The sequence below is a fragment of the Molothrus ater genome, chromosome 3 (genome assembly GCF_012460135.2).
Source record: "Molothrus ater isolate BHLD 08-10-18 breed brown headed cowbird chromosome 3, BPBGC_Mater_1.1, whole genome shotgun sequence".
Classification (NCBI taxonomy): Eukaryota; Metazoa; Chordata; class Aves; order Passeriformes; family Icteridae; genus Molothrus; species Molothrus ater.
The window spans coordinates 64,471,902-64,486,118 of NC_050480.2; the positions used below are offsets into that span (position 1 = coordinate 64,471,902).

The 14,217-nt window shown below is 38.4% G+C and overlaps 2 protein-coding genes across 5 annotated transcripts in view; one reads left to right on the forward strand and one right to left on the reverse strand.

Annotated features, from left to right (window-relative positions):
* Positions 1-14,217, forward strand: part of CEP85L (centrosomal protein 85 like) — a 135,352-nt gene that overhangs the window by 80,615 nt on the left and 40,520 nt on the right. The gene's annotated exons all lie outside the window — the stretch shown is intronic.
* PLN (phospholamban) lies at positions 1,095-10,972 on the reverse strand. Of its 3 annotated transcripts, XM_054514254.1 has the most exons (4): positions 10,946-10,972; positions 10,769-10,861; positions 6,579-6,613; positions 1,095-4,010 (listed from the first exon to the last, which is right to left on the reverse strand). In XM_054514254.1, the coding sequence occupies exon 4, from the start codon at positions 3,887-3,889 to the stop codon at positions 3,731-3,733; it is 159 nt and encodes a 52-aa protein (XP_054370229.1). In that variant the 5' UTR covers positions 3,890-4,010; positions 6,579-6,613; positions 10,769-10,861; positions 10,946-10,972; the 3' UTR covers positions 1,095-3,730. The 3 variants fall into 3 exon arrangements, with proteins under 3 accessions (XP_054370229.1, XP_054370228.1, XP_054370230.1); XM_054514253.1 differs by lacking the exon at positions 10,946-10,972 and having other exon boundaries at positions 10,769-10,919; XM_054514255.1 differs by lacking the exons at positions 10,769-10,861; positions 10,946-10,972 and adding an exon at positions 7,345-7,366.

Genomic DNA, 14,217 nt, shown 5'->3' on the forward strand with positions numbered 1-14,217 from the left:
CTAGAGCACATGGCACAGGATTGTGTCCAGGTGGTGTCTGAACATCTCCCAAGAGGGAGACTCCACAGCCTCTCTGGGCAACCTGTTCCAGTGCACAGTCACCTGCACTAAAGAAGTTCTTCCTCACATTCACATGGAACTTCCTGTGCATCAGTTTCTGCCCATTGCCTCTTGTCCTGTTGCTTGGCACCACCCAGCAGAGCCTGGCTCCATCCTCTTGGCACCCCTTTCAGACAGACATTGATAAGGTCCCTTCAGTGACTTCTTCTGGAGGCTGAACAGGCCCAGCTCCCTCAGACTTCACTCTTAACAGAAGTACTCCTCCAGTGCCTTAATGATCTTTGTAATCCTCTGCTGGACCTGCTGCAGGAGCTCCATGTCTCTCTTGTACTGAGGAGCCCAGAACTGGACATGGCACTCCAGCCTCACCAGGGTGGAGTAGAGGGGCAGGGTCATCTCCCTTGCCCTGCTGGGAATGCTCTTCTGAATGCATGCCAGGATACCCCTGGCCTAGTTGTACCATTGGCCATTGGTGTAATTGTAGCAAAACTTACATACAAATTTTTTGTCCAGGGGGGTGACAAACATTTTGTGCGTGTCGTGTGAATAATTTTGTTTAAGGCTGTTTTACTCTTGTCTGTCCAATGAGTGGTTCAGTTCTTATAGGAAGGGAAGTTGTTGCTAAATTGATGTAGAACAGTTATTAAAGAAATGCAAGCATCTGCTGCCTTCTAAAACACCTTCTGACTGGTCTTGGTCTGAGCAAAGTTTCAATTTTTAAATGGGTCATGTTTTCACATGGAGAATAATATCAACTATTCAATTATTAAATCAATTGTTGTATCATTTTTTGCTGAGGAGCTGGCTGAGGAAACACATCTTTAAAACCAGCTTATTATGGTTCCTGATTCAGCTCCTTCCCGGTATAAAATTGTCATGGAAGTTGGTAATTTTTTTTTTTGGAGGAAGAGTAATACCAGATTGTTGCCTGTTTAGCTGTCTTTATTCACTACTGGTGTGTAAAATGACCTTAGGAAAAAGATTTAGGCTTGGGTGGAGTGGAGCAGAGAACTAAAAACGTAATCCAAGCTATGTGCTGTACATGTTTGCTATTTTTATTATGACTCATAAAAGTGCTAAACTTTTTGATTACATTTGCAGAAAATTAATTAGGAATAGTTACAAGCACTAGCTACATGTAAGTGACCTGGACATTGCAAAATAGTCAAGACTACTCCTGAAAACCAAAGCAGAATAAATTGAGATTTAGAGAATTAGAAAGCTATGTGATGACTAGCTTCTTTTCACATAACTCTAATAAGTAAGTAATAGAATGGATGCTTCTTTCTAAACAATTGGATATATTTTATGCATTACTATTTTTCAAGCAGTCCTTTCATTAAATAAAAATACCGTAGCTATTATTTTTAAAGCTTGATAAGTCTACAAAGAAGATTGTATTATGTACAAATGGTTTTTTTTAAATTTCTGGGTTCGGTTGACAATTGGTGATATAGAGGATAGTAACTGATTTTTTGATCAACAGAAGCCTAAGACACCAATGTACCATACAATATAGGCAATATATCTGCATTGCTGTAAAATAGCAGTGAGGCTTCAGGTTTATTGATAACTTGGTTTTGTTCTTGTTTGGTTATTGTTTTAAAATAAGTTATGGATTTTCACGTACATAAAAGGAAATTGGAGGGTTTGTTTTTATTGGGCTACGTTTTTTAGCAATGCTTTACTCTGACTCCTTTAAATTATTGGCTTGTAAAACCTCTAACCCAAACATGTCCTCAGAATGCAGTGCTGATGCTTTACTCTTAACACTTCTTTCTTCAGCAGGTTTTCAGTACTGTAAAACTGTCTATTTCCAGTTGAAGTCTCTTGAAACACATCCAAAGCAAATTAAAGCTAGAAACTCTATCCATCACAAAAATACAGATTCGAAAAGAGAAGAAAAGCAAGAAGGATTAAAAGGGGAAGTACGCTTGCTAAAATCTCTCACATTTGTGAGAGTGGTCAGAATGCATGAAATGGAAATTGAGATTTACACTGACAGTTCAAACCAGTAATGCTCATAATACTAACTTGCAGGTTTGGGGGTGTGTTGCCAGTCTCACAGTGCTCGCCCTACTCCTCATACAAGTAGCTATCTTAATTTCCTCTTGTGGGTAACCTTGCTTCAGAGTCTGGTCTCAACATACCTACTCACCAGATAGGAAATTCACCACTGGATTTGCTTGCATTCCATTGAATACAGAGTTTTTCCAGAGATTTCTTCCCTTCCTGCTCAGCTGTTTATTATCAACTTCTACGAATGAAATATTAAGTTTTAAAGGCAGAATACAAGACAAACTTGTTTTGATTTTTCTGTATTCATTAATAAGAATGTTTACATAGAATGGAATGGAAGAATATCTCTTTAAAAAATGGATGTCTGTCTGACCTTTGTTGATTCTTAAGCTTTCTTTAAATTTGAGAAGTGTATCAAATTTCTGGGGATTTTGCTTAATACCAGCAACAGGTAATAGGGTAAGTAGGGTTGGAAGTCTTCTATTCAGTCTTGTTACTCACAATTTCTGGAGCAGAAGTGTCATCTTTTATGTGTATAGTCTATGGTTGAAAAGATATTTCTGCAGTGCTTTTCCCTCCTATGCATAATTGTTTACAATGAACTTTTTAATCTGTCATTTATTTTAGGAAAGTACTTTCATATTCTCTAGCAGGAATTTGCAGTTGAAGATGGGGATGTTACTTTTATTTGTATAGATACACTTCAGTCACAACAGTAGTGATGGACTAGACTTTTCTCTTTGCCACATCAGGTGTGAGCCACCTCATGTGACATTGGCAAGTTCCAAGTTTTTTGTAGTTTTAAACTAAGGGAATTACTACATAAATAAGAACAGGCCTTAATTAAGTTGTCTGAAGGCAAATGTTAAGAACTCTGAGAATCCAAGTTGTGCCAGTTGTCATGTCAGGCAAATTACTATGGAAAATAATATTTTTTATTTCAGTTATGGTAGTGTCAATTTTTTTCTGCAAAACATAATGAAAAATCTTGCCAGATGTCACATATATAAGATCCTTTAAATAGAGAGAAAAACATAGTTTTTCCTTTCTGAGTTAGAAGAGATTTTTGGTTCGTTCTCATATTCCTTTGAAAAACACTAAAGCTATTTGAATGCCTTCAGCTGATAATGCAGAGATGCAGCACTTTGAACTAAGCAGAGCAGAAATTTTCCCAGGATGTGTTGAGGGCTGTGTACCTGTAAAGCTCTTCTTTGGGTAGGCATGGTCCAAATTTGGAATCCTTCCAAGGGCTTAAAGATTTTCAGAGAAACCTAAAAAGACTTAGGCCCCCAGAAAGTGATGATGTTGTTTAGCTGACTAAAACTTTGAATTTACCAGCTGCTGGCTGTTACTGATAATCTGATTTACTGATACTTTAACCCATGTAGTAAAGACATCTCTTAGTTGAGGGCGGACAAATTGAGTCATGCACAACTTCGTAACTACAGGCTCTAAACACTGTTCTGCACAGAAAATGTGTTTTTAATACATGAGCAGGCAGTAAGATAACAGAGCACTGGTTGGCACACTCTCTAGTCCAAGTGCTAGCCCCTGTCACATGAGGATCCTTGCACTGGGAGTTTGCACGTGAAGGTCTCTCTTCCCCCTGGGGTGACTTTCCTAGAGGACAGGGCAGAGAAGTGGTGGAACTTCAGAGAAGCATCACTATGATACAGATCAGCAAGAGGCAAATTAGAATCAGGCAGAAATTCACAAAGAGCTCTTGGAGCCTTTGGCGTGCTTGTGGGTTGACCTCAATAGTTGAGGCTCTCCTCAGAGCGGAGCGGGTCATGTGTTGGACCTTCTCCATGGCAACAGGAAAGCAGAGGGCACAAATCAGAGGTTTTAGGAGTGCAGGAAAGAAGAGCAGTGGTCAGGAACAGTGCAAAGTGCCTAATATCTTCTCTTTGTTTTAGACAGCCTTTGCAGAGCTGGAAAGCAGGAAAGCAGAGAATTAGAAGTGCAGAAGTGTTTTTGAGTGTAAATAGAGATTGTAAAAGCAATCTGTTTATTTCAGACTTTTTAGAGCTTTAAAGCAATGTTTTTAGGTTAAAACTGAATTTTAAAATTTTAGAGTTTTAATTTTAGATTTGTGTTGTATTATGCTTCTCCTTCTGAAGACTACTGAGCACCTGCTTCTTAGCAGTGTTAAGTAACTGTACTATGGACACTGTGGATATCTGAGTTTTGCCCAGATTATTGCCTTAGATCCTAAGCTCTCTATCTCACACGGCCTCTGAAAAGGCTGTGGCTAATTGCCTTTCCACACACACCTCTCTGCTTTATTTGTTCAAGGACTTGTGAAGGCTTGATGATAAGCGTAGGGTCACAGACCTTTCAGCCGGATCTGGATAGTCCTCCTGGCTGGTACTGACAAGGCAGATAACCTGATTTACCAGTACCTTTTGCTGGAAGGGAGGAAAAGAATTCTTGTTGAAATATTTCCATTCCAAGAAGAAGTTCTTGATGGTGGGCTATTAAAACCTAATGCATCACTGCTGTAGGGAATTTTAGTAACGTGCTTCTCAACAGGCAAGATTGAGTAAGGACTAAATCTTTTTTTATGCATGTTGGACAGTGTGTTACAAATGTGGGTGCAAAGGCAGAGGACTGCTGCAAGGAACAAAACAAAGCAATTACACAACTTTGTCTTTTAAGTGAGTGTTACATTTAAAGTGTATTTTTCCTATTTAAAGTGCATTTTTCCTATTTAAAGTGTATTTTTCCTATATTTTTTAGTGGCAGATGGAAGACAGGGTATCAGTTGTTTCAAAACTTTAAATAAGTAGTTGCAACATAAAACCTTCCTGTAAAAACCTTCTGTGGCAAGAAGCTGGCTTTGATATATGCTTGTTTAGCTCATGGTGAGTTGGATTCTGAATGTAGGTGCTGTCATAATGTGAAAACTTGGTTTTTAAAATAATGATGATGATCTGTCAAACTTTATTCCTAAAGCTGCACTTACCCCTAAACATTTTATAAATTAATATTGTGTTCATATATTTCATAGAAGGCCTCTCCTTGTCATCACTTCATTTTGTTTTTCCTAGAAATAGGTGAAGTTATATATGCCTAGAGGAAGACAATTGCTTAATGTCTGCTGCCCAAATTACATGATGATCCTGACTGAATCAGAGATACTTTGCCCATGAATTTGTCTTTATATGTGGCTAAAATGGAACAACCTTAAAAGGAAACGAAAGTGTCTTTCAGACTCTTCCTTTTTTAATCCTTTCATGTTGGGCTGTAGAGTGAAATGTTACTGTATGAACAGAATGCATGTGTTTTCAGTGGCAGTGTTGGTATTTAAGAGAGACTTTCAAAAGCAATCAGATTGCACATGGTCCTCTAATACCCTTAGAGGACTCCATGGGATGACATCTCCTCAAACTGAACTTCAGATTTTGTTATGATTTTTTGAGCTGTAGTTGATCTTAACTTTATTGCGAAAAAAAGCATACCACCAGAACATACTCTTGTAGTGACTACAATTTTTCATCTTTGTTTGACTTTTTGCTGTACCTGTTTTCATCTATTTAAGCAGTTAAATGCTTGCCAAGTATATTCTGCTTAGTTCTTTACTAGTCATGGTCTTTCCCAAGTGCAGTAAAAGTAAGACATGCACAGGAATTCTAAAGTCTCTTGGCTGAATTCACATTCATTCTCCCAGCCCAGTACAGGCTGGAGTGCATTAGACTGGTTATCCTCTTGCAGAGAAGTCCCAGTAGATGAACCACAAATGGACTACATGGATAGAGAGGAGTTTGTGTAACCAGCTTCTGTGACAGACACTGCTCAGAGAACAGCATTTCCTGTGGGTGACTTCATCACGGCATTTTATGCCATTTTTTCAGTGTCAGGTGTGTGCAACTCTTGGTCTTTGGGCTGTGTGTGACTTGCTGCAGCAACATTTATCTTTCCTAATTTTTTTTTTCTTGGAGCCCACAGAAGGATTGGAACAGCATCAATGTGTACTTGTGCACATGCAGAATAAATGTAAATTCCATTTCATTAGAAACTAATGCAACCCTACTGCATTAGGTGTAACTGCACTCATGCTGGCACCTGCACTGCAGTGTTGCTGCATACGTTTCACTTGCATGACTCAAGGGGCAAGGCCCTGGGGCTCTGAAGTGCTTCCATAAAAAGCAGTGTTATCTGGTTGGGCATCACAGATGCAAGGCCAAAATAGATTTTTAGACACATGTGACCAGAAGGGGATACAAAAGGATCTTAAAAAGTGGAAGGTAGCATAAGTTAAGACCTTTCTACATCGTACAGCTAGAAGACATTGTAGAGAAGGGATGAGGAGAGGACAAAATAGATTGTTTCTTGATTTAATAGTTTATGTCGTTTTGGAAGTTTTTGAAACATCTGTGTGTTGTTTAACCTCCTGTCTGTGGGGTAAGTTTTCTTGTAAGCAAAGGAAGCCAATTCTGTGTCTGTATTTCAACAAGTTTGTCTTTACAAGTGCTCGGGTTCAACTAATAAACACATACCTTGCTTGTTAATCCTCCATGGCGCTGTCACTCACCTAAAGTGTGCAGAAAGAGAAACAGATTCAGTAACACAGCTGCACACAGGCTATCAAGGTCAAAATGGACAGCTTGGAAAATAATTACACAGAAACAAAGACTGGTCATTGTCACAAATAGTAACTGCTCTCTGCTGTTCAGTGCCTGGTGTTTTAGGCCAATATAAAGAAGAATTGGTCATGCAGACACCACTTCTTGAAACAAATGTGCAGCAAAAGGGCAAATTATATTTGATATTTTTTAGGAGTCACAAAGTGTGACTCGTGTGACAAGACTGAGCATCACACAAGGGGAGCAGTTGGCTGCATTGCTGTGCAGTTCTGTTTTATGAGTGCTGTTAATGGATGTGCAAGGCTTGTCTTAGGCACAGAGTGAATCTGCAGAAGATGTCTGGTGGCTGACCCCTATGTTACTATGTAGGGAATCCCCTATACTCCATACTTCAGAATGAGTCACTGATCACAGTTATTGCTTCCCACTTCACTGACATGTGACTGTTTCCCTGATTTGTATTAGGTTATTTTTATCTTTGTTCCTGGGTGCCCTTCACAATGAGAGAGGGTATGTGACCGAAGTGAAAACTGTGGGCCATTCCTGGTGCAACTGCATTGACTCCTTTGAAGTCACACGGGATAAATTTGGCTCCCTTGGAAATGCCACAGCCTGTTTCCTGTCATACGTTCACTAAATGCAGCAGTGATATCAGTGGAATAGAAGAAGTTTGACTTACTTGAATTCTTGCAGTTCCACATGACCAAGTGAAGCCCTGAGGGGCTGTAAAAGTTATGTTGCATAAGTCTATTGCATAGATTTTTAGAATGAGATGTCCCAAAACCCCAGTAATTCACTTCTATCCATTGAAAAAAAAAAGTCTTACAACCATGAACATAGTGATGGAAAAGGTACATAAAGTTATGTTGATTAAAGATTTAGGCACTGACTTGTGGCATATAATTTTTCAGTCATATGGAGACAGTATTTCCTTGGGATGAGGAAAGAAGCAACAATTCAGCTTCTAGTATGAAAAGTGCTGGTAACAGGAAAAACACACTCATTTTATCATTCTCTTTACCTTTTGTTTGTTTTGTACTGAGGTGTCATGTGTGTTTCAGAGAGCACAGGGGAAGACTCACATTTCAGATTATTTTTTTTTCCCTCTCTGACAAATTCATTGTTTCTGCAGTCTTCCTTCTGAGTAGCTTTGATGTTTTTGGTGTTCTAAGACACAAGACCAACAATGAGAGCCTCTACTTGTATTTCAAGTCCATGAGAATATGAGCAGTGTAGGTGACAAGAAATTACACTGATGAATAGTTGAACACACCAGTCGTTTTGGGTTTTGAAATTTATCTACATATCTTGTGGATAACTGGGACTTACATGTGTGCTGGTCCATTAGAGTAGCCTGGGAGCCAGTGCTTTGGGCTAGTTTTTAAGTTGGTTAAACTCCCTGCAACTGCTGCAGGACCATGCAGTAGGATCTTGGGCAGGTTCTTCAGTTTCCATATTCATCAAAGCAAGACATAAAATAACTGTATACCAATTCCAGTCTGTTGATGTGATCTGCCTTTTACTTAGTAAATTTCTTTTAGGAAATTAACTCCATGCTCTGCTGCATTCACTGATTACCTAACAAGTTGTTTCATGTTGAGTTTTAGCTATGGTGGTTCATAATGTCACTTTAAGAGGAAATAGTCTAACTGCAATTTGAATTAAAGTAAAAATTGAAATACATCTAGCATGTATAAAAGGTAGAAGTGGAAGGGTATGTTCCAAGTTTTGTTTTTGACCTTCTAGCATGTCAGGGAACAATGATATGGCATTGATTCAGAAGGATATAGTAGATAAATTAAACTTCTGTGAAGTTACTTGATGCCAGGAAGGTCCTGTTTAGCCTTTTCTCAATCTCCAGAAAGTAATAGCAATGTTCAGTTCTAAAGTGTCTTGTAGTTTTAGGGAACAGAACTTTACTTCCCTGTGGGATTTTTTATTTCTCCAGCTGGGCTACTTTTTTATTACTAAATCAAATTATTCTTAAAGCAAACAAAAAGTTGCTGGGGTAGTTATGTACATGTATCCCGTACCTTTTTGTTTGCTGATGGTCTGAAAAAGCAGTGAAAATCACCTTTACACTACTAGTTACAAACTGATGATTTCAGTGAGTTTCCTGCTGGAAAGCACTATGGAGGCACTATATTACTAACTTCCTCAAAGGATGAGAAGTAAATGCCGCTTTTAAAAATAAAAATGTGGTAATAATACATAAATCTGAATCTCTCTTAAATAACAATTGCATTGTCATCTTGACAAATGAGTAGCAAAAAAATAAAAAAGGCAGAAAATTGCCTGCTGTAAATTAAATGCCTAATTTCACATTGATTTGTAACACTTATCACCTGTCCTGTAGCACATGCCTCTGTCATGACTGTAGGTTGTTTCTCAGGGCTTGGATATCTGTGACATGGGATGTTATAAGTGTGAAATTTTAAAAATTAATTTAACAGCTGAGCCACTCTCTCATCTACATTAAATTACTGAACTCTAACCAGATAAAATGAGAGATAATGGAGCAGCTGACCTGCTGTAGCTATGGGATGCATTCCAGCTTCCAGGGAAGAGCTGCCTATAGCAGTTAAGCGTCGGTGGGTTGTTCAGTCTATGTGGGTATTTTTAAAGTCTGCATATACGATATTTGTGGTAGAAGAGAAAGATTTTCTTGGTGGTAGAATATACCTTAACTCCTATCTTCACTTAAAAATACATTTTATGTATAACTTCAGCCTTGAAAAAAATCTGTCTCAGAATCTTCTTGCTCTTTGTAGGCACTGGGAGGTCTGAAGTGCTGCCTCTGCCTACTGAAAACAGCTTCTAGGGAACTCTGTACCAGACTGTTTGCCTCAGGAGTAACAGCATGTCCAGCCATTTCTCTCACTTGAATATTCAAAAATGGCACAAGGCTGCTGAGCACAAAAGCAAGCACCTGGATCTATCTTTGCCTGATGGCTGCCAGTCACTAGGAAAAGGAATTAAGTGTATCTGTTCACTAACAGGGAAACACACACCTCACAAAATTACAAGTCTGTATTAGGTTTGTCTCTTCTGTAACCATATGTAGACATAAGTAGTAAGGTGTCAATTGATGAAACGGAGGAACAAGATTTTAAGGAGCATAAGTACCCTAGAGACATGCATATTCAAGAATCATATTTATTTTTAAAATATTTGTATACATAAATATTGAATGTTCTCTATGTGATGTATTTCTCTGAGATGCACCTTATTTCAGTGATTTTAAAGCTGGGATTGCATTTCATTGTACAACATGTCTGCGCTTCCCTTAGAAATAAAAGGGTTCTTTTCTGCATTTGAAATTCAGTTCATGATGTTACAAATCCTAGCTGAATTATTTCTCAGTTATTAGAAGCAATCTAGGACAAGTGTTGTGTTAGTTACAATGAATAACAGGAGAAAATAAAATTTCAATGGATGTCAAAGCAAAAACACTACATTGATTCTGTAGCTTGAGCTGCACTTCGAGTAACGTGGTATAATTTCATTTCTAGTAGTGCTATAAATCACTTAATTTTTTTAATTAAGGGTAATTTTTCATCATACAGCAAAAAAGATTTGCTCTCTCAATGTGTTAGATCAGAAAAATGTTTTACAGAATTAATGGTGAAAGAGCTTCTTTGCCCTTGCTGGTCTGTGAATAGGCAGCTTTGGGAAAAAGAATGCTTCTACAAAACTTTAAGGGAATTATTCTCCTTGTAGATTTTGGATTAAAAGCCAAGAGCAAACAGACAAAAGAATAAACAAGCAAAAGGTATTAAATTTAAAAGGAAAGAGAAAGGTATGGGAAACATGATGAAACCTTCTCACCTTCTTGTGCAATACCACCTGTATAAATCATCTACCCAAGGACAGCTGGTGTCCTATGAACATATAGGAAATTATGTTGCCTTTACTGTTGCTGAAAGACTCCCTGCCTAGCAGTATGTCTTTGACTCAGAGCTATAATGCCTGTATTTCCATGTTTTTGATAAACAGTTAAAAACAGCTGTTAGTTTAAGTAGAGGAGGTTTTTGTAGAAAAGTATGGTTACAGCATGCCTTCCTGCAAGATTTAAAAGATAACACAGAAGAGAGGTTCCTTACCCCTGGTGTGACTTGGTGAAGCACAAGGAGCTTGCTCCGTGCTGTGGGACGTGCCTGCCGATCTCTGGCAACTTTTCCGAGTCTGTGACCAAGCTGTGGAAACAATTGAAGTAGGCTGGGGGGAAAAAATAACAAAAGTTTCAGAGGCAGGACTCACAGTGTCACTCAGCAGCTCACAAGTTGATTGGTCCCATTTGCCTTCTGACACAGGCAGTGGCTGCTCTAAACTTGTTCCCAGCAGTAATGTATTAAACATGGGCAGCATGGGCAGCACCTTTCCTTTTGTGAAGGGACCTGTGTGCCAGGGAGACCACCTGCTCAATCACAGGATGAGGGAATCTGGGAGGCTGCATGCCTCAGTAGGGTAGCAAAGGGAGCTCTTCCCTGACACCCTGCCTTTTTTTAAACAGGAACTTAAATGGGAGCTTACTCAGGGAGCTGCTTTGGATGTGTTGCTTTTGCTACAGCAATGTTTCTTCTTTATAGGAAAACCTAAATAGTGGGGCCTGATAAATTTCTTGTGGGTGTTTGACTTGGAATGGTTTTCTTGTGTCCAAGGTATTTTTTAAACTATACTTTCAATATATATGGTCTTGGTAATTCTGTTACATAGCTGGTATTCAGTTTATAGTGCCTGATGAATGCTTCCCAAGATAATCTTTCTTCTCAGGATGCTCAAACTGAAATAACTTTTCTGCATTTCAAGCCTCTTCCAAACACTAATAGGTGGGTTAGAGGATTTTTTTTTTCCAACTCTGACATATGTAAGTTCATCTCTGAAATTTATCATTACTATATATTTTGAAGTATTTATCTTTCCTTTAAAACACACTTCCACATTTTTTCTTCCTCTCCCACTGTGGCTGGAAACTATTTAAGTTAATTTTTTGAGAACCCTTTCTCTTTGTTTGGATAGTAGTAGCAGCTTGATGCTACTTTACAGGTTATCTTACATATACTTTCCTGTGTTGAGAAGTGACAACACAGTGCGTATATGGAGTAGGTTTTGTGCATTGGGGAAGTGAAGGATTTACTGGATGCAAAAGGATTAAGCTTGTCAAGTGAGAGCATCCAGCATCAGGCTTTCTGTGTGGATACAACTGACAGCATGGGCCATTTCCTCATTGGGAAATTGCAGGCAAAAATACAGAAGCTCAGCCAAACTCTGAACGCTTACAGATTCAGTTTTGACAATAATTGTTTAGCATAGATGAGTGCTTGGCTTTAAGCAGGAACCCAGACAGGGTGAGTTTTTTTGGTTTAGTTTGGGTTTTTTGTTCCCTGGAAGCCCTGCTGCGGTACATTGTTCAAACCAGACACAGAAGGGCTTTGGGGGTGATGTACAACCCTGTTTCAAGTTGAGCTCTGTTTTTGTCTTTGTAAATATGATTTAGCTCTTCTGCAAATTGGTTATATCACAGTTGAAGTTAGCAGCTTGGTTTTAGTATCATAAATCTGCCTGCTTTCAGTTGTCCTTTAGTATCAAACCCAGGAAGTCTGGGGTCACATATTTCAGTTGAAAGTTAATTGAATATCTTTACAGTGAGGAGTAATGGTTCTTTACTGGTGCAAAGTGTTTCATAATTTACTGATAATGGCATTATTAATGTTATAAATCTCTCACAGTCAAGCAAACTGTATTTGGCTTTTTATGAGGGAAGTTTCATGTTTTTATTGTATGCTGTCATCCAAGAAAAGTGCTAGCATTGGATTGTTGGCTTTTTTATGAAACTTGTACTATTGAAATTCACCCTCTATATCTTGTTATGAAGTCCAGCAGTACTGCAGCACTGCAACAGCTGCAGTGCCATTCCTCCCTTTTACAAATTTGATGTAAAATTGTCATGTTATTTAGTTACACTACCCCAAATTTTTGGCTCTTTTTGTTAATAAATTGGAGCTTTTTAGAAATGAGATACCTTAAGAGAATTTGGTTTTGTTTGTGAGCTGCTGACACAGTCATAGCTTGGTCTCCATTTTAAAGTGATACCCAAATGTACAAATTAAGGCACTGAAAAAATACTAGGATTTCATCAGAAACATAATACACATCTTCTCTAAATGTCAACTCTAATAAGAATTTTAAGATGGAAAATGTATTTCCCAAATAGCAATAACATAACATAAATAACAATAACATGTACAAGTTCAGACCCACATGAGTGTTGTAGATGTTGTATTAATGTTGTTTCTCTAAAAACAAGCTTGTTTAGGAACACTCTCTTGAGAACATTTTTCTAGTTCTGGTTGGTTACATTCTCTCGTGTAACTCATGGAGGTTTTGATGGGGTTCTGAGGCAGATGCCAAAGTACTGCTTTATGGGACATGTCAAGTCTGACAAGTACAGACACAATATATGAGCACATCATTGTACTGTTTTCATTCACTCCTTGGTGAACAGGTCCAGACACCCGTGGATATGAGAAAGGAAAAGCTTTAAAAAGGGAATCTGTGTTGAAGGTTTTGGTCTGCTGCATTTTGTTCTGGGGAGCAAAAATGTGCAGCTGTTGCCTGCTTGACCTTAAATGGAGATGATCTGGGCTTTCTCCAGGGGGATTAGGAATCTACCACTTGAACATGTTTCTTCTCAGAAATTATTTAGAGATCCGGTTGATGTTTGGAATAATGTCTAAAAAGAGACGTGTTGTACTTCAGCATATGAGCTCCTTTATTTAAATAATAATTTTGAGACTTCTATTCACATAGGTAATAATTTCCTGGATTATTTTTGCCTTTCTTGTGCTAGTTTTCAAAATTCCAGCTGTAGACACTGGCCACGTGTATAATCTGTAAAGAGTTTGAGGTGTCACTGTCTGGTCCGCTGATAATCATGATTCTGTATAGAAATGGACTGCGACCCAAGTCCAATTGTTTATAATATACAAGTAAAGAAATTCAGCAGTGGAGTACTCAGAGTACTCCAGTGGAGTACTGGAGTCAGTGAGTTTTTTCATGATGCTGCTGCAGTTTTCTCTCACACTGCAAAAGTGCCTCTGTGATCTCACACGGCAGAAGTTCTTGTGTTGGCATGTTTGGTTTAACAGTAATGAAAAACACACAGAAGGGAGATCTGAATGCTCCCACAAATGTGCATTTGATTCGTGTGTGTGTGGAACAGAGTAGCAGACTTTGGTATTGAAGCTGAACTCTAAAATTAGATCTTTCTTTTTTGTAACCAGTAGTTTTCTGGCCTGATTCTATGGTGGGTAATTTCTTGTAGTCATCCAGGTATTAGCAGATGTGGCTTACAGGACCCTTTTTAAGGTTCTCTAAAGAGAAAGGAGCTAATGTATCCTTCAGTTACATTTGTGCTGTGAGCCTAATACATCCTAAAGGAAAATGTGAGGTTTTCCCTCCTTTAAAAGTACAGAAAAATCAGTATTTTCAGTGCTGATGTGAATAGCATTCCAGAATCACACCAGATAGGGTAACAACCTAATCGATTGAG

Coding starts and splice junctions, on each gene's coding strand:
- PLN (XM_054514254.1), bottom strand. CDS start 3,889: ATGGAGAAGGTCCAACACATGACCCGCTCCGCTCTGAGGAGAGCCTCA.